Consider the following 19,932-nt stretch of genomic DNA (forward strand, 5'->3'; position numbering starts at 1 on the left):
GAGGAAATCTTTCTACTTAAAATAGCCCATTTTAGTCTCTTGTTTTACCAGACTGTTTTCTTTTAGGAAAATTTGTTTTCAGAAGTGGCATGTGTTTATTTTGAATCTCTAATAAATATGATGACTTAACATATTTTTAAAATGCTTGAAATAATTTATCAATTTATTTTAATTTCTATCCAATTAGTCCTAATTTTTATGCATTTCCTCTTTTTAAAGTTAAGCCCCGGGTTAAACAAATATTTTGTTTTGTTTTGTGTGTGTATCTCCGCACTCAAATATGTTGAATTTCAGTATAATGTGGCTGGTGGTGTAGAGCAGGTCCTCAATAGCAGTGTTTTCATCCTGTGCGCTGCTTAAGTCTCAAGCAAATGTTGTGTCTCTCTGTTAGGTGCCTTGCCTACCAACTCCAGCAATGTGCCTTTCTGTTCTCTAAAATTTGTAGTTTAAATCACTATGAGTTACCCACTCTATTCAGAGGTCTTTTCTCTACTCATGGATCTTTTAAATTGCCGTATCTTCTGTTGTGTGAAATGGTAACATCACCTGCTCTTGATAACTCAATCCATAAAAATATGAGGATGATGAATCGGTGACTCATTGTCTGTTTCAGGTTCTGACCTTTCTTTCACCAATGCTTTCCAGTCATTGTGTCATTTGTATCCTGCAGCTGTACTACTTCCTCTAAATGTCTTCTTTCTACTAAGCTCCCAACATGTGTGTGAGGATGCCTTTTCAAACAAACATGGCTTTCACCCAAGTTAGCCTTCCAGAATTAGCATGTATACATATCACATAACCCTAGAGAACTGTATTCAGACATGCTCTGCTTAAATGAGACTTGCCTTCCTGAGAACATGCATTTACTGGTTAAAATGTGTGCATTTTGACCATTTCTGTCCTGTGTTGTAATCAAGGATAAAATATTCTCTCTTCATTTCTCAATGATTCATATAAACACCAACATACAAAAGGAAATCAGACTCTCTGAGAACGCTCCAAGAATGTCATATAATAAAAGATCTCAGAGCCTGCAGAATCACTGCATGTTCTTTTAGTCATAATGTGTTGATTTAGTGGTATTTTAAATAACTGTTGTCTTAATGCTGTGTTTTCTCTGCATGAAGACCAATTTCAGGTCTTCATTAATGCTATATAGCAGAAACCTGAGGAGTTCAAATGTGCTTGAGACTACAGTATTAATGCAGATGAAGTTGAGGATATACCAGTGTCTACCTTTATTAGCAATTAAATTAATATATTTTCACACTCGTCTTTGGCAGAAAATGAGCTCATCTTTACTGAAGTCCGAAGAGTGAACATACATCCTATCACAGCTTATTATGCAGCTTTCACAGTATGCAGAAGTTTTGTAAAGGAAATGTTGTAATAGGTTAATTTTCCTCTCTGTGGGTTGCATTGTCTAAACCACTTCTATACTTTGTTACTTTTCAAGGTGTAGTTACTCATACTGCTTATGGGGGAAAAAAATCTTAAACATAATATATTCATTTTAATATTTTCAAAAAAAGTTAGGTGTTTCTATTTCTTGTTCTAAACGCAAGCTCTTTCATGGCTCTTTCGTTCACCTCTGATCAGAAGATTAAAAAGAATAAAACAGCCTTGTGCTAGACTTCAGACTGCAGGAGAAGGGCTTGTTAAGCAGCAATTGAGTATTTATTTATTTATTTATTTAAAAACTATTTCCACCTCGTCTTGTTTTCTGTATTTCAGTGCAAAATACTGGTACCATTGGAGAGACTGCTAAGGTTTCTAGTTTTTCGCAGTATCACAGTATTATCAGGGTTGGAAGAGACCTCACAGATCATCAAGTCCAACCCTTTACCACAGAGCTCAAGGCTAGACCATGGCACCAAGTGCCACGTCCAACCTTGCCTTGAACAGCTCCAGGGACGGCGACTCCACCACGTCCCTGGGCAGCCCATTCCAGTGTCCAATGACTCTCTCAGTGAAGAACTTTCTCCTCACCTCGAGCCGAAATTTCCCCTGGCACAGCCTGAGGCTGTGTCCTCTCGTTCTGGTGCTGGCCACCTGAGAGAAGAGAGCAACCTCCTCCTGGCCACAACCACCCTTCAGGTAGTTTTAGACAGCAATGAGGTCACCCCTGAGCCTCCTCTTCTCCAGGCTGAACAATCCCAGCTCCCTCAGCCTCTCCTCGTAGGGCTGTGCTCAAGGCCTCTCACCAGCCTCGTCACCCTTCTCTGGACACGCTCAAGCATCTCAATGTCCCTCCTAAACTGGGGGGCCCAGAACTGAACACAGTACTCAAGGTGTGGTCTAACCAGTGCAGAGTAGAGGGGCAGAATGACCTCCCTGCTCCTGCTGACCACACCATTCCTGATGCAGATCAGGATGCCATTGGCCCTCTTGGCCACCTGGGCACTCTGTTGCTCATGTTCAGGCGGGTATCAATCAGCACCCCCAGATCCCTCTCTGTCTGGCTGCTCTCCAGCCACTCCGACCCCAGCCTGTATCTCTGCATGGGGTTGTTGTGGCCAAAGTGCAGCACCCTGCACTTGGAGCTATTGAATGCCATCCCATTGGCCTCTGCCCATCTGTCCAGGCGGTCAAGGTCCCGCTGCAGAGCCCTTCTGCCCTCCAACTCAGTCACATCTGCCCCCAGCTTGGTGTCATCTGCAAACTTGCTGATGACTGACTCCATGCCCTCATCCAGATCATCTATGAAGATGTTAAAGAGGATGGGGCCCAGCACTGATCCCTGAGGGACACCACTAGTGACTGGCCACCAGCTGGATGTGGCACCATTCACCACCACTCTCTGGGTCCGGCCCTCCAGCCAGTTCCTAACCCAGCACAGAGTGTTGCCATCCAAGCTGCGGGCTGACAGCTTTTAGGTGTTTCCTTGGCTACAATTTTGTGACAAGCTGTGGAAGTGAAAGGGCAGATTAAGTGTGGTGAAAGAACTCTCTGGGAAAGAAAAATATCCAATAATTTTAAGAGTCATGATATTGAAATTATTGATATGATATTTAAAAATGTAGTTCTCATTGTCCATTCACTTAAGTTTTTCTCCTTCACTAAGCCATAGTTCTGATTTGGTTTCTTTAAAATTATTCCTTAAGGTAAGTGCTGGACTGCAGGTCTACAAGGAAGTAAACTACTTATCTTAATATTCTTTCATCTTTTAAGATGGTGGGCAAGGCTTCTGAACCTAGTGTCACAGAATGCAAGGCTTAGGAATATTTCCACTCCTCACTCTTTGTTGTCTTTTCTTAAATGGAGATGATGTAGCAGAGGCTGACAGTTAGCGAGTTTTGTTTACCTTCCTATCGGTGACCCTTAACAACTGCTTAAAAGCTGATCATTTTGTGTAAATCAGCACTGCTTAGCTTGCTGTTAGAAGCTGCAAAGACAGATTCTCTAAGATGATTCTCTTTGGAGAAAAGACGAGAGTACAAATCTTATTGAGTCACGTGGACAGGCCAGAATAATGTCACCTAGTTTACATATTTATGAACACTTCCATTGCATAGAAACTCCTCTTGTTGTGGGAAATATTTTCCGCAGTCCTCATGTTCAGCAGCACAGTTTTCATGCTCATTTTTACAAGTCCTGAAATTTCTCTCCTCTAAGCAGTTCCAGTCTTGTTTCCATTTTCACAATAGAAGTTATGGAACATATTTTCTTTATGACCTGCTGTGATCTTGGACCTACTAAACGTGTCATGGCTTCATTTACTGTCCGGTTGCTGATCCTTTCTGACCTTGGCAACACCTCTGGTGTACATGGACCATTATCCACATCCATTGACTGGCCCTCTACATCCAGAGCTTCACACATGTTGTATAGTTGTGCAAGGAAGGCATTCACTTGCCTCCCAGACTGTAGACTTGCATCTGCTGATTCTTTTATTTTAAGCTACTGCCTGGTGGGCATGTGGTACATAGTCCTTTCTATACTGTTTTTTCGGGGGGGTTTCTGCTGCCTGTTTGTGTTTCAGTCTCAGTGAGGGCAGAGCATGGTCTCATGAAATGATGCTGTCTCTTTCTCAGACTTCCTGATACTCTTTAGCCTTTCTACTGCCTCTTATAGCTCTGCCAGCAGGCTGAGCGGATTGGCCATCTGCTCACACCTCACACAACTGTTCTTAGTTCTGCCGTCCATTACCAGTGAAAAGCTCTGGCACTGTCTGCAGCCTGAGACCTGTACAGATGCATGTTTTCATGGGTGCTCTTTCTGGGTTGCCCTATGCATTCTGGTGAGTGGAGGGAACACAGATGTATGGTGCAGAGGGCAACAGATAGCAATAAAAATAAGTGTATGCATATACATTTCAGTGCATTATAAAACAGTAGAGAAAATCACACCTACCTATTTATCTTCTTCTGCAGGATATTACTTTAGTAATCCAAATGAAAATGCCATCAAACTTTGTAACAGGGAAATAATGTAAGATAATGAAAGCACAAAATTCATCTGAAGTTACTGTTCCATGGAATAACTACCACCTCTCCAGTGTCATCTTGTTGGATCTGTCTGTTAAATTATATCAAGAGAGGTACAGCAGTAGCTCTTTAAATTCACTCTGATGAAGCTAAATACAGGGAAGGTTCTCAGAGTTCCCCAACATTGCCACACACAAACACATTCACTGCACTATTAATCCCTCTAATTTAATGTAAAGCATGAGGGTCTCCATGAGATTTATGCAGAAGAACATCTGAAATCTATGATTAGCGTTGGCAGCGGAAAGAGCAATTTCAGTCTGTTGGCTAAGGTTAATGTAGTCAAGGTACTGGGGAAATATTTATCCTTGCTGTGATACAGCTTAAAATACTATCTATGTGTAAGATTGTCTTTAAGATAAAGTGCAGGAGGCTGGGTAGAAACAGGAATTAGCTGCCAACATTATCTTAGACTTGTAACTTATAGGTTTAATTTTCTTGTATCTTTCTTCCATAATTATTAATTTATGTAGCAGTGATAATAATAACAGCAATAACAGTTTCACCTCCAGGTGCTCCAAAGACAGACCCAGTTCTATAAACTAAAGATGAAGATCAATTCTCCATCACTGAAATGAAGCTGTGTGAAATGTAACATCACATATGTATGCAAAGTGTGTCTCAGTAGGGTGAGGAAACCGCACTTGGCTCGTTGCTGGGAAGTAGAAGGGCAGCCTGCCCAGATACAGGTTGGATCAAACACCTGGGCTATATCTGTATGAGTAAATAGAAGAAGACAGGGACCATTTTCTAGTCAGGAGGTCAAGTTATGTAGCTTGTTTATTATCCATTTGATAAATTTTCTTTTTTTTTTACTCAAGATGCCTACTGGGAGTGTTCTCTGGTAGACACTTTACCTCAGATGTTGCCAAGGTACAGTCTGTGAGACTCTGGATAGAGATTGACAGTAATTCAAACTGGAGTTCAAACTGTTGATTTCATTACAGAAAGGTAGCAGCTAGAGATGTGTTGGTGAGCAAAGCAAGAAAATGAATTTTAATTTTATAAGAGTAAATCAGAAAAAGAGACTTTTTTTAAGGCATAAAAAAATAAAAAGTTCTGCAGTACTTTGTTTCCTTTTGTTCTAAACAGAAATGTTATATTGTCCTGAGGAGACCCAGGAAGTTTCATATTTTTAATGTCAACAGCATTAAACTGATGTTTTCTGCATTGATACAGACCTGTTTATAACATTGATTGTCTTAATGGATATTCTTGAATTTTTGAAGAAAGGAAAATATTCTGACAATGTAAAAATTTTATTGGAGAATTTGTGTGTATTTCTACTAACTGTTAGCAGAAGGCAAATAAACAAGCCCCTTTGTATAAAAATGGTTTATTCTGGGCAGTCATCTGTCTGAGACTAATAATGTTGTTAGCAGTATTTGTTCCTGTGTTTGGAAAGCAGCTAAACAGAGAGAAGGGTATGCATTTGGTGTAAAACAGCAGATTAGAGGCAACCAACCTGCCCACTTGCGCAGATTAATCAAGGAAGTGATGAAGTGGTATGGACACTGCCACATTATTGCATCGTCTCTCACCCTGGACTGTGTGCCCTGCGATGTGCAAAAATTGCCAGTGGCTCAGTGGGGATAAACTGATGCTCAGGAGCCCAGGCAGATGCTGCATTGCTGAAGCACCACTCAACAAGTGACAAATGCAATGCATATCTTCCCAGTATGACCCTATACTGCAACCATTCATTATAATCCTTACCGTACAGAGCAATTAAACTACTTTATTTTCCTTTTTTTTCTTGGGGGAGGGGGGAGGGGGGGAAAGGGGTAGAAGAGTGGGAAGAGAAGCTGTTACTTCCTCAGATGATATGTTGTGAGAATAACAGAGGTTATATCCCCCCACACTCTCACCTCACGCCTCTGCTTCTTCCTAATTGTAGCTCTGACCCTGTGCCAGGGGATATTGGTTTTGAGGTTTTTGTCAAGAATTAATATTGCAAAAGGGAAAATATAGATGCTATTAGGAAAGAAGATAAGAAATGTAAGTGGAACGGAGACTTCTTTTTCTGATGATTGTTATTGTAGGACTGATTGGCCGGAAATGAGCTTATCCATGCCCTCGCTTGTCCAGGCATGTTTCCCTCCTCTCCCTCCTTCTGTGCTGGGGAGAAGCAACTGTGGGAAAGAGAACAAAAGAAAACCCTGGTTTCACCTCATATAGTCATGCTTCAAAAAGTGCCATTCTGATTGGTTTATCTATGTCCAAAGTCCTATTAGTCTTGGGCGGATATTGGTAGCATGGTGTGCTGCTGCTGCCTCATTGCATCCTGAATTTACCTGGACACTCCATGCCCTGAAAAGCTTACCAGGAACAGGCTCTAAATGCCTACATGCAGTCAGCCTGCATAGCCGGCATGACATTGTGCCAAGACTGTACATCACATTGCATCCTGCCTGCCTTCTGCTTCTGCTGAATCAAGAATCAAGATGTATCAGATCAGAGACTATGCTATAGACTCACATCTTCCTGAGAAAACAGCCTAAGAAACTCTGACAGCAACCCCTCCACATGCTTTGGGTACTGTCTGGTACTATTTTGTGAGTAAATACTTAGCAGCCTCTTCTAATTCATTGTTTGCCTTCTGCCATAAGCAGAAAGGAGCTTCCTGTGTCCTCTAATGGATAAGCGGTATAATTAACCGCATGCGGTATAATCAACTGGAAGAATCTTCTCTTCCAGGATAAAGTTTGTGTTCACCACTTTAAGAAATAAGTGATCTAGTTTTGCCTGTTCCCTGCACGTACAAATTTCCAAACTCTGCATTTTGAACCTTGTAAATAAGTTTTTTTGTGAGTTTCAATGTTAATAGACAGTTTTCATGGTTACTAACTGTGGTGGTTTGGCTGTTACCCGCCCCCCCACACTTTAGAAGGTACCCCAGCTAACTCAGCCAGACTCTGGGAATATAGATGAAGCTATTTATTTACAGCTAGCACAATATACAAGCAGCTATTTACAGTATATACAGTTATATACAGAAATATACAAGTTAAAAGTAATACAGAAACACAACTCCCCTCCCAGAAACCTGAGTCCCCAGGAGGGGCTCTCAACCACCCCTGCACCTTCCCCCTGCCCCTCTCAACCTTACCCCAGTCCTAAGAAAGAATAGAGGTTCAGCCAAGAGATTAAGAAGCAAAGGTGAGTGGCAGGAGATGTTAGGGAGATGCAGCTCAGTCAAAGCCCAGCCCAAGAGTGAAAACAAAATGTCGAAAAGTGTTATCTAATGTTTTCCCTTCTTGTTCCCATACATCTCAGCGAGACTGTGAGGGAAGTTGACATCACAATTGTTTTCCTTTTCACAGCTAAATTATCTACTTTTTCTCACCAAAACATTCTAGCCTGCTTCAAACTAGCACACTAACAATCATTGCCTGGATATCAAAATTAATACAGATTATTCATTTTGCATAATCCATTGCAATGGTGTATAGGCTGTAGTCTAGCTGGAGTCACAGTGTTCAGCCCAGAAGAAAAAGTGTGAGCCTGGAAACAGGCAGCTTAGATAAGAAGATGGCAAACCAGAAATGACTGACTCCCTTTTGTTATGAAGACCATGGTGCATTAACAGGAAAGAAAGATGTGAAGAAGGAGATGCTCAGTGGCACATGATGTGCTAAGAAGATACAACCTGCCCTCCAGTCCCTAGACCAAGCTAGCAGTCATTTTGACTTTGGCTCAGGCTGCAACCTACTCAGATCAGTGGAAAAGACTGTCATTGACTCTCAAGAGCAGGCAGGTTTCTTGTACTTGAAGTAAAAACACACTTCATTTTTAAGAGAGTGGTCAAAAGAAAATTGAAACAAAATTAAAATTGCCTCTTGAGAAAGAGAAATCAGAAAATAGAATGCATAAGTTTGCTGTCCATGTACCAAATGGTACTACATGGTAGTGAAAACAGAGATCTAAACTGTAGCTCTTTAGCTGTAGCCAAGCAATCGTCATTGTCATCTTTTCCTTCTTGCAATGGTCTGACTCCCTCTAATAGCAAAAGGATTTTTAAGGCCACATGCTGTAACAGGGCAACTCCCAGGGGCCAGGTCCTGCCATAAACCCCCGCGCTAGAGAGCTGCTCTTAACGCAGCCTCCAAATGAAGTGGAGCTTTTAGCAGCTTCCAGTCTCGACATGGGGTGATTGAGGTGACAGCAAAGCCATTTCACTGTGTTTCTTCGTGACAGGATATTAGCAATTCTGGCTTGATGTGTTGGGCAGGGCTTTTTCCGTTACATAAGCAAAGCAGTGTTCTTCACCATTGACATGTACAGTATGTAGGGAAGGTGAAATGTGAAATGAACATTTAGACTTCTCAGCTGTGAGGTTCTCAGCTGTGAGGTTCCTTCCTCCCTCTCCCCCCCCCCCCCCTTTTTTTTTTTTTTAATTGTGTTTCTCATCTGTGTACAATCTGCCTACATTATGTTTCAGGGTAGGGCTGAGTTGAAGGGGAGAGATTCTGGAACTGCCTGAACTGACAGTTGTTTTCGTTCCACAGCAGAAACTATAAATAGATTTTTTTTATTGTTACAAAATGTCACTGCAGACCTGTCCTGGCCCAAGGTGTTGCTAGCAAGCACTGATGCAGTATAATTGTTATGTGAAAAATACCCTGTAGCATTCTATTCAAGTCAGAGGCTGCTGAGTTTCCATATGGTGCGTTTGTGGCTGTATTGTGTCCTTATCATGGTAGCATTCAATCTCTTTCTACATGTGCATGCAGAGACAAAGGGCCCTTGCTGTAATTTTGTTTCTGTCACCTGCTTCCCCAAAACGCGTATTTAATACTTGCACTCAGTAGTCCCACTGAATTGCATCCCAGGTAACCCTGTTGCCTCTGGAGAACATAAAAGCTATCCTTGAGTCAGAGTTTATGCCAACCCAGAAAATGAGAAAAGCTGGACAATGCATTCTCCTTCATGCTTCAGATTTTTGTGTTGTTTCTTAGCCAAAAAATCCTGTTTTCTTTAATGTGCACATATATTCAAATATTTGAGGAGGTTTTGGGAGGCTTATGCCAGCAAACATGTTCTGTATCACAGTGCTAACGCCTAGCTCCTGATCTTTCTCATCCTAGTAAGGAAGTTTAAAGAGGAAAATAACACTGCCTTTTTATCTCTTTCATTTCTGAGATTTATGATAGACTTAGTGCTTTTTGTTTCATCTTGATTCCTTCACTAAGCTGCTGGATAGCTTGAATTGTGTTCCTGTCCTTTTTTCTTTAGACACTGGAGGCAGCATACTGTGATGTCATGGGTGAGATTTGAAGGTGGAGTGCTCTTTTCTGTGCTTATATTTCTTTCAGTGAAGGCTGAAATGTTGTAAATTGCTAACATCTGTGTTATGTGCCCTTTGCACATTCATAATCTGATTTTAATTTATTTATTTTTTACCTAAGCTCAGTTCATCAGAGTGAGTTTGGCAGAAATGAGACTATTCAATATGTCTTAAAATAGCTCCCGTAGAAGGTAGTTAACATCAGGTCTGCTCACCATTCAGGGCTGATTGTGCCCATGATGCTGCTTGCATACTCATTTTGAACCCGTCCCATTACCTGCCTAACAAAGTGAAAGAGCAAAATACATTCAGCAGAGTCATTATGGGAACCACCTTCTGCTGCTCTGTAAATAAGTTGCCATTTGCTGTGCGGAGTGTGCATGCAGGAGAGACTGAGATGAAGTCATGCATCTGATCCTGTCTTTTGAATTGATTAGGTTTTCCTGAGCAGACACTATACTTACCCACAGTTTCACTTGTCTATTTTAGGGTTAGGCCAGTCTAAAAGTCTGGCCAAAGGCCAATCTAAAATTCAGCATATCAGATTTCACTGGTGTGGTGTGGCACAGATCAGAATTAATACATGAGGCAGGGAAACAAATGTGTGTCTGCAGGGTTGTTGAACTGTCACATTTTACCACAGCTGTGTGACATTTTCCTGAATTGTTCTATAAACAGCCCATTTATTTGAATAGTTGTTTTTCCTAAGAGAGCCATACACCCAAATTACAGGTAATGATGGTGGTCTTGAAATTTGAAGTTTTGTTTTACATCTAAACTTTAACTTTGTTTTGTTCTGCTTTGGTATAAACTATGAACCAGGTAGACTGAGCACTGGGAAAAGTGTTGCATATGCTTGTCTTGTTCTTACCCTTTCCTGGATACCAAAAGCTGACAGCAAGGAGGCAGCACTGGGCTGATTTCAGCCTGCTCCAAATCTGCAGCTGTTCTTATCTCACCTCTTCATATCGGTGGGACCTGCATTTGCTGGCTCATAAAAAAAAGCCTCATAAAATATCACTATGGTGCCATGGTCTGTGTCACAGCAGGGCACCATGCAGACAGGCATCGTGAAACAGGCTTGATCTGAAAGTCAGCCCTGCCCATGGCAAGCTGTTAACCTTACAGACCTCAGCACTAGGGAAAATCTTTTGCCTTCAAGAAGCTGATGGCAATATTTGATGCTAATGGAAATTTTGGATTTACAAGCCCACAGAATGCCAGAAGCAGAATTTCCTAGGTAAATCATCAGTCTGTTGTGTTTACAGGACTTGTAAGAACTGATAGATTTCAGTGTTATGTCCAGTCCACAGCTTCTGTGCTGCATTGGAAATGGCAGGTGGGTGCTTTGTTTTCCTTGTGAGTTTGTCTTTTTCTTCCCATGAATTAATCCCTACCAGCAACAAGTTCTAGTAGAGGCTGTTTCTCAAGAGGAAGTATTTCTGCTATTCCTACTGATAAGTTTACTGTTAATCAATATTTGAACCTCCAGGGCTATGAAATCTTTTCCTGCATCCGTGTTTCATCTTCTTTAATGGATGGATTATTTCAGTGTCAGCTGTGGATCTAAGTTTTCAAGTGACCATCTGTGGCAATTGGTGTTATTCAATCAATGGTCTACAGCCCACAGGTGGTCCATAAAACATCAGAAGGTGATCTGTATAGCAGTGGGAGCTGGAAGTGAAAATCAAATCAATCCTAAAGGCATACACAGTGACACCCTGCAGTTAGCAGTGATGTGCCAACTGCATGCAGAACCATCTGTTAAGCACAGATCGATGGGTACAGCATTGCCTGTTGAATTTCCCCCCCCCAAAAATGTCATTGATTATTTGGTTATTAGAAAAGCTTGAGAAACACTACTCTAAGGGATATATTGGGCTTTTGAAGGGTTTATTTTTATCAACTTGGCTGCTTCAACATGGGAATGATGTTTTTACATACTTGCACATCAGATTTGTAGACAACTGATTTGGAGACTCAATATGGATAATTTTGGTGCTTCCTTGAAGTGTTGTGAAGGAAACTATCTAGCACAGATGCCTGTGGGTGGGCATCTGGGTCTGCTCTTGGGCAGTGAGGTACAGCTGTCTCTGTTTTACCTAGCAAAACCACAAAGCTCCTTCGACTACACAGGCAGTCCCTGAAGTGTACTGTACACATCACCTGCCTGGAGGCAGAGGCTGCCTTTGCTTCTGCCAGCAGCGGGGATGCTCCCATACGTTGTACTTGGATGTGTGCCATGCACAGGCTTCACAAAACAAGTTTGTACGGGTTTGCCCTGCAAGAGGGGTGTCAAGGCTGCCTTTAGTAATAGTTACAGATAGTTGTGACTTCCCCTATGGTTTTCCAGTGGCCACAAGGGCCCACAGGTCACAGTGTGCTGCTGTGTGCCAGTGCAGGCTGCATTCTCACCTACTTTCCAAGCAGGCATGTGTGGGCTGTTTAGCACACAGTCATATTCACAAATCACTTTGTTCCTATTATTTTGTAATTACAAAGAAGTATTTTTACAGACATTGTGCTTTTCAACTTGTTTTTTTCTCCTAAAATATTTTCTATTTATACAAAACAAGAAGTTCTTTTCTCATGGGTTCATCATGTAATTTGCAGTATCGACAGGCTTGTGTAGGAGATTATGAAAAAAAACAAAAAAACCCAACACCACACAAACCCTTGTTTCACAGTACTGTTATATTAAGGTGTAGTTTTCTTTTTGCCTCTTAATTTTCAACTTTTGCTTGCATTCTAGTCATTGTATTTTAAGCTTTTCCTATCATCATTCCACAAGGATGAAGTTTCTAAAAAACAAACAAAAGCAACACTCTCTTATCCATCTGATATGAGTATCTTAATAAAAATGTGAACCTTACCACAGCTCTAACTCTGAGTTTTAGTCTCTGCTGACAGTTTCATTACTGAGAACAACAGGATTTTTTCACACGAAATGTGTGGAAAAAGCCTCCAAAATACTCTTTGCTGGAATTTGGATTTGTCTCTTATCGGTAAAGCAGTACGAGTAAGCTCAGGACATCTTGAAGTACTACTTGTGACCCTCCTCAAAGAATATCTGACAGGCAAGATTGCTGAACTGCTGTGTGTGGTTAACTGAATTGATGTCAACAGGAACACCCATCCCAACATAATGATTTTTAAAAATCTGTATTTCCAAGAGATTAGTTAACAGTTACATATTACTTGTGCATTTGATGACTAGGAGAAGGGACGTATGCTAAGGAAAGCTTTGGGGACAGTTGGGATAGCTGAATTATATGATCTTTTCAGCCTCATAAGCTCTTAATAAAACTAATTTTACAAATCATGTTTTGAAGGGTGTTTCATCACTGAGGTAACTGAAATTGTGAGATGATATTTTACCAGAGGCAAGCAATGCTGGCACTGAAATGCAGTTGCAAAACATTAGGAATTTGGATACATGAGGTTTTTTTTGTTTGTTTTTTTTACATTCATGTGTGTGTGTGAAAATAAAGTTTACTGTATGCAAAATAATTTTCCTAAGTTAGAGTTTTTATGGTGGAATAAAATAAGTACGTTGTGTCTTCAAATTATTGTGTCATGGAAGTGTGCCAAGGATTTTCTTTTTATTGAATATAGCTCTTAATAAAACAATAGCACATTGGGTTTAGTAACACAAGGACACCGCGAGTTTGAAGTTTTACACCACTTTTAACTACATTTGGGAAAAGTTGCAGTACTTGCACTTGAGTAAAAAATTAAGCAGCTGATAAGTAGTTCTTTTAATTTTTTTTTTCTCCTCCAGACTACTTTACTGGGGTTATTCCAGTTTGTGCTTCTAGTTGTATTGCATAGGTGAATGCAGAAGCATTTAAACCTGATACAACTTCCTGTGATGAAATTTTGTAATTGTAAAGCAAATGACCTCTTTTACAAATACGGCCTTCCTGTGAGGTTTTGTGTGAGTTCCAACTTCAGTTTTCATGTTTTACAAAACTGTTAGCTTCAAACTTAAATCACAGTTGAGTTACTCAATTGTTCTGAAGATTGTAGGAAGTCCACGATATCCCTAGCCTGATACTACAGATTAAGAGGCTAAAGATGAATTGAAAATGCTTAGGATTAAAGCTTGGATGCAGCATCTTTGAAATTCTGCAGTCATTCTTCATCCATGAGAGGATTTCTTGTTGTTAAGTGATAATTCTGAGTAGGGCTATTAATTTTGACTTCAAGTTGCAAGCAATTAATCAAATAGGCAAGAAAAAGAGTTAGATTATTATTGTTTGCAAGCTTTAACCCTCTTGGGTGCTAGTACAATCAAAATGCTGTCTCTCCTGTGTACTCACTCAGGCTTTCATCCCTTCCTATGCCTTGCCTGAGATTTCTGTGATGCGTCTAGTTTCCTGGTCATCTTTCCAGGCTCTAGCCAACCTCAGTGCCTTGTGACCATCTTTTTCTTCTATGGTGAATGTACCAAAAGCCACACCGGGGCCACATCCTTCACTTGTGCTGCAGGGATTGTGGCTATGTTAGAGGCTGATGGAATAATGCTGAATTTGGAGAAATTATGCAGCGTCTTCTGCAACTTGCTTCTGTAACTCCCTGTATACACTCTGCTGAGGTCCTCTGTGAGCCTCTGTCTCCCTCCTTTCCCTCTATAAAAGACACAGCAATTAGAAGAAAACAGTAATTTTAAAGAATTTTGAGTAATTTATGAGACCGAGAATCAGGTTTGCAGTTCACAGCCTTAATTCAGAATGCCATGTTCACCTCTGGATGCAAAGTGTCTCACCAAGGCTTTCTGTCCTTCCAGGTTTTCACAGGCAACAGCAATGCTGACAGTGTGGTACACCACAAATTTCTGCACTCCGTGAAAGCTCGTTTCTTGCGCTTTGTCCCTCTGAAGTGGAACATCGGTGGGCAGATAGGACTGAGAGTTGAGGTCTTCGGCTGCTCCTATAGTAAGTGGCTACATCTTATGCTTTCTGAAAGATCTTTTTGTGCTGTGGGAGTGGTCCAGCACAAGTTTTATGAGTTAAAATGTAATGTGGAATACATAGCCATCACATTTTTTCAGTAGTTGTTCTTGTCTTTCTGCTTGGGGACGTGCTGATGTATCTAGCTCAGCTAGTGAAGCTTCCTGAGAGCTGAGCCTACCACAAAATTATTTGCTGCTTTGTGTGAGTGCAAGGCAGTGAGTTGCAGCAAAATTTCTGGCCCTGCTGGAGGATACAAAGATTCTTGGAATTGTCTGTACAGGAATGATACTTACCTTTTGCTTAGTTAATTTCTGATTTTAAAGGAAATTAACTAGTTTTTGAGGGAAGTTTTGTCAATTGAGCAACTAGTACTAGTACTTCTATTTGAGGCTGATGACTTTAAAGCACTTGAGAGAGCTGCTGATTTAACGGCTTTTGCATGAGTGTTTTCTTTGGCAGTCATCTTCATAATACATGGTGATGATCCTCTAAAATATCATCTGCAGCACTTTGTCGCACAGGCTTTGGAACAGCCTATAAATGCTGTTGCCATGGGGTGTTTCACTAGCATACATGTTGGTGCCCTGCCTATCATCATGGAAGAGTGCAAACATAAAGAAAAAGAAGGAGAATCACTGCCTTGCACAAAACAAGTCTACAAATGAGGAAACGCAGTTGCAGTATTTGTTTCTCAGGTGACTGTGAATTTATTTCTGAAATAGTTAAATGTGACAAGATACTGCTGGAGATGGGTGAGGTTTTGCTGAGGAGATTTCAGATTAACAGCATTTTACAAGTTAGTTCAATGTGACGTGACACAAGTTGTCATCAAGTGACATTACTGTTTTTGTACCTTGCCCATTTAGTTCCTCATCTGCTGCCACATGCAGAAAAAGGGTTGTAAAATAATAAATGAAAAAACTCCTATTTGGGAGACATTATCTGAGCAGAATCAAAGAGCAAAGTGTCTTAAACATTTTGACTGATGTGATACCATTGAACAGAGCTCCAGGATTCTTAGTGGCCTCATCACTACTCCTAGGCATTAGTATCACAGTATCACAATATCACCAAGGTTGGAAGAGACCTCATAGATCATCAAGTCCAACCCTTTACCACAGAGCTCAAGGCTAGACCATGGCACCAAGTGCCACGTCCAATCCTGCCTTGAACAGCCCCAGGGACGGCGACTCCACCACCTCCCCGGGCAGCCCATTCCAGTGTCCAATGACTCTCTCAGTGAAGAACTTTCTCCTCACCTCGAGCCGAAATCTCCCCTGGCACAGGCTGAGGCTGTGTCCTCTTGTTCTGGTGCTGGCCACCTGAGAGAAGAGAGCAACCTCCTCCTGGCCACAACCACCCTTCAGGTAGTTGTAGACAGCAATAAGGTCACCCCTGAGCCTCCTCTTCTCCAGGCTAAACAATCCCAGCTCCCTCAGCCTCTCCTCGTAGAGCTTCTGCTCGAGGTCTGTCGCGAGCCTCGTCGCCCTTCTCTGGACACGCTCAAGCATTTCGATGTCCCTCCTAAACTGGGGGGCCCAGAACTGAACACAGTACTCAAGGTGTGGTCTAACCAGTGCAGAGTACAGGGGCAGAATGACCTCCCTGCTCCTGCTGACCACACCATTCCTGATGCAGGCCAGGATGCCACTGGCTCTCTTGGCCACCTGGGCACACTGCTGGCTCATGTTCAGGTGGGTATCGATCAGCACCCCCAGATCCCTCTCTGTCTGGCTGCTCTCCAGCCACTCCGACCCCAGCCTGTATCTCTGCATGGGGTTGTTGTGGCCAAAGTGCAGCACCCTGCACTTGGAGCTATTGAATGCCATCCCATTGGACTCTGCCCATCTGTCCAGGCGGTCAAGGTCCCGCTGCAGAGCCCTTCTGCCCTCCAACTCAGTCACATCTGCCCCCAGCTTGGTGTCATCTGCAAACTTGCTGATGACTGACTCCATGCCCTCATCCAGATCATCTATGAAGATGTTAAAGAGGATGGGGCCCAGCACTGATCCCTGAGGGACACCACTAGTGACTGGCCGCCAGCTGGATGTGGCACCATTCACCACCACTCTCTGGGTCCGGCCCTCCAGCCAGTTCCTAACCCAGCACAGAGTGTTGCCATCCAAGCCACGGTCTGACAGCTTAGCCAGCAGTTTGCTGTGGGGGACAGTGTCAAAGGCCTTGCTGAAGTCCAGATAGACCACATCCACAGGCCTCCCCACATCCACCAAGCGGGTCACCTGATCATAGAAGGAGATCAGGTTGGAGAGGCAGGATCTGCCCTTCCTAAACCCATGCTGGCTGGACCTGAGCCCTTTGCCATCCCTCAGGTGCGCTCTTATCACCCCCAAGATAACCTGCTCCATCAGTTTCCCTGGCACTGAGGTCAGGCTGACAGGTCTATAGTTCCCAGGTTCCTCCATCCGACCCTTCTTATGGATGGGGACCACGTTGGCCATTTTCCAGTCTCCTGGGACCTCTCCGGTGAGCCAGGACTGCTGGAAAATGATGGAGAGCGGCTTGGCCAGCTTAGCTGCCAGCTCTCTCAGCACCCTGGGATGGATCCCATCTGGTCCCATGGACTTGTGGGTGTCCAGATGACTCAGCAGGTCCTGAACTAATTCCTCATGAATTTCCAGGGGAACACACCGCTCCCTGACCCCATCCCCCAGTTCAAGAGGCCACTTGCCCTGAACTCCTCCCTCCTTACTGTTGAAAACTGAGGCGAAGAAGGCATTCAGAACCTCAGCCTTTTCTTTGTCATCAGTTATAGTGTTCCCCTCCTGGTCCAGTAAGGATTGGAGGCTCTTCTTGCCCTTCTTTTTAGCATTGATAAATTTATAAAAGTGCTTTTTGTTATCTTTCACAGAAGTGTCAGCCTAAGTTCTAGCTGGGCCTTAGCCTCTCTAATTTTTCTCCTGCATAGTCTGGCTACCTCCTTAAACACGTCAGGAGAAGCCTGACTGATTAGCAGTGATTCATGAGTTTCATGGGGAGATCCTTTTTGTGGTCTCTCAAGGTGCATGTATAGATCCAAAAGATCCATCCACCTTTTTAAAAATTTAAAAATGCTGCTTCTCCACCTACACTGATGCTCAGGCACTGTGAACTATTACTTATTTAAGTGCAGACCTGTAGCAGCCTAGTATGAATGATCGTCAGTAGGGCAAGAGACCTTTTCTAGTCCTGACAGTGGACATAAAACCGATAAATCAAAGCCAACTGCCTTTGATGACATTATTCCAAAGCAACTATCTCATTTATTTTCAAAGTGGTTTCTTCTGTTAGAGCTGAATGAACCTCTGCAGTGAAGAGTATAATCCAAACAGATGTGAAGCAAATAGAACTTGAAATGAAAGTTGAAACTTTTGTAGCTCAGTGTGTTTTGCTTCTAGTCCACGTGAAATACTGTGCAGGCTCTACTTTCATGTCAGATTGTGGTTGTGTCTTCTATCATGTGAAGACTTCAAAGGCACTTGCAGGCTCCTTCCTTGTGCTTATATCATCTAAGTCTTCATCTTTGTCCTGTAGCCTGCAGTTACAGGAAACAAAAACGGTTGTGCACAATTAAGATAGGAGATTGAAGAAAAGAAATAAAAGGATTCATAAAAGTTTTACAGAATGTTGAAATATTCATTCAATTTTTATAAAGTGTGCCATTCAAATTTCTCTCTGGCAAATTGCATATGCCAAGCAATACCTATCTACGAGTTTTGCTTAGTTTCACAGCCTTGGTTATGCCTGAGCCAGGCGCTCCAGTACTGTACGAAAGATGTTTGATCATTTATAAATACTGTTATACTGACAGAATATCTGCAGCAGATCTTGAGCTGGTGTACACCTACATAACTGCATTTTGTAATGTTTGACAGTGTACAGACTCATCCATGTTCAGTTCTGTCACAAGAAATACATTAATAATTTGAAGAGTTTTTAAAACGACCAAAAAGAGACAGGCTGTTGGACAAGCCAGGAGGGGAATTAATCTGGAAGGAGAAGAAATGCCCCAAACATGCAGCATCTCTAAGAGATGGCCCTTCATACAAGTGTCTGCATGTATATGAAAGAAGGGATGTAAGGCTGGGAGGAGGAATGACATCATAGTCCCTTACCTGTACCAAAGGCTTCAGCTGGTACAAATTCATCTGTAAGAGTGTAATTCCCAGTTATGTCCAATCATCTTTAAGATATGTACTGGAAAATAATAATCATTATGAATTATGGCTATTAATTTCCATATTATTATTATTATTATTATTATTATTATTATTATTATTATTATTATTAAAATCAGAGAAATTTCCTGAAGTGGTTTGGATTTTCGGTCGACAGGAAGCAATTGCACAGAATTGAACAGTTTAAACAATCAGAACTTGGAAAACAGTAATGCAAAACCAGGAAACATCCTAACTATGCCTATGGAGTCTTGGCATTCACTTCAGTATATCTACTCACGATGCTTTTGGTCCCTGAGTAAGTCTTCTGTATGAAAGACTCTTTCAAACTTGCGATGTCATCCCAGGGTAGCGTATAAAATATTCCAGGCAGAGGGGAGAGAGCTGCTAAGCTGGCCGCTGTGAGCTGCATACACATGGCCACCTTTAACGAGCCACAAACGAGGAGAGGCAGGAGGGCTCCGTGCAGACAAAGGCATGGTGCAGAAAGGCTAATGTAGAAAAGGCACAGTGCAGAAAGGCACGGTTTTCTAAATCATTCCCCTTTATATACCTGTTTTTGAAACCAAACTGGCCAATAGGCACTAGCACCCTTGTTCTGGACAATGAATTCAAAGCTTCGAGCCTCCTTTGCCTACGTAGGCACATTGAGGGCAGCACAAGACACCTGACACGAAGTGCTAAGCCTCCTAGCCCCCAAGGCTTTGCTGGGACTAAACCCTTATTGTTTGCTCATCTGGCTCACTCCCAGAGCCAGCTCGACAGGAGGAGGAGGAGAGCCAGAGTTAAACCTGCCTGGCAGGATTTATGCCCTACCAGGACAAAATGTTGGAGTGACTTAAAGACTTCTCTAGGTAAACAAACCCAGAATATTTGATGTTAAGTCCTCTGAAGTTGAAGAAAGGGTTTTCACTGGTATTTGAACTTTGGATGATCCAATTTCTGAGGTATGAGATTAAAAGAAAACATGTGCATGAGGAACACATATGAACCAAAGTCTGGACTAAGGTGCACGCGTGGCTAAGGGT

At 42.2% G+C, this 19,932-nt stretch overlaps 1 protein-coding gene across 2 annotated transcripts in view; it reads left to right on the forward strand.

Annotated features, from left to right (window-relative positions):
* CNTNAP5 (contactin associated protein family member 5) overlaps positions 1-19,932 on the forward strand; it is a 366,715-nt gene that overhangs the window by 144,848 nt on the left and 201,935 nt on the right. For both annotated transcript variants that reach the window (XM_064157679.1, XM_064157672.1), the window contains exon 4: positions 14,564-14,711. In XM_064157679.1, coding sequence (XP_064013749.1) covers positions 14,564-14,711 — 148 coding nt within the window. The remainder of the gene's footprint in view (positions 1-14,563; positions 14,712-19,932) is intronic.

The sequence above is a fragment of the Pogoniulus pusillus genome, chromosome 2, assembly GCF_015220805.1.
Source record: "Pogoniulus pusillus isolate bPogPus1 chromosome 2, bPogPus1.pri, whole genome shotgun sequence".
NCBI lineage: Eukaryota > Metazoa > Chordata > Aves > Piciformes > Lybiidae > Pogoniulus > Pogoniulus pusillus.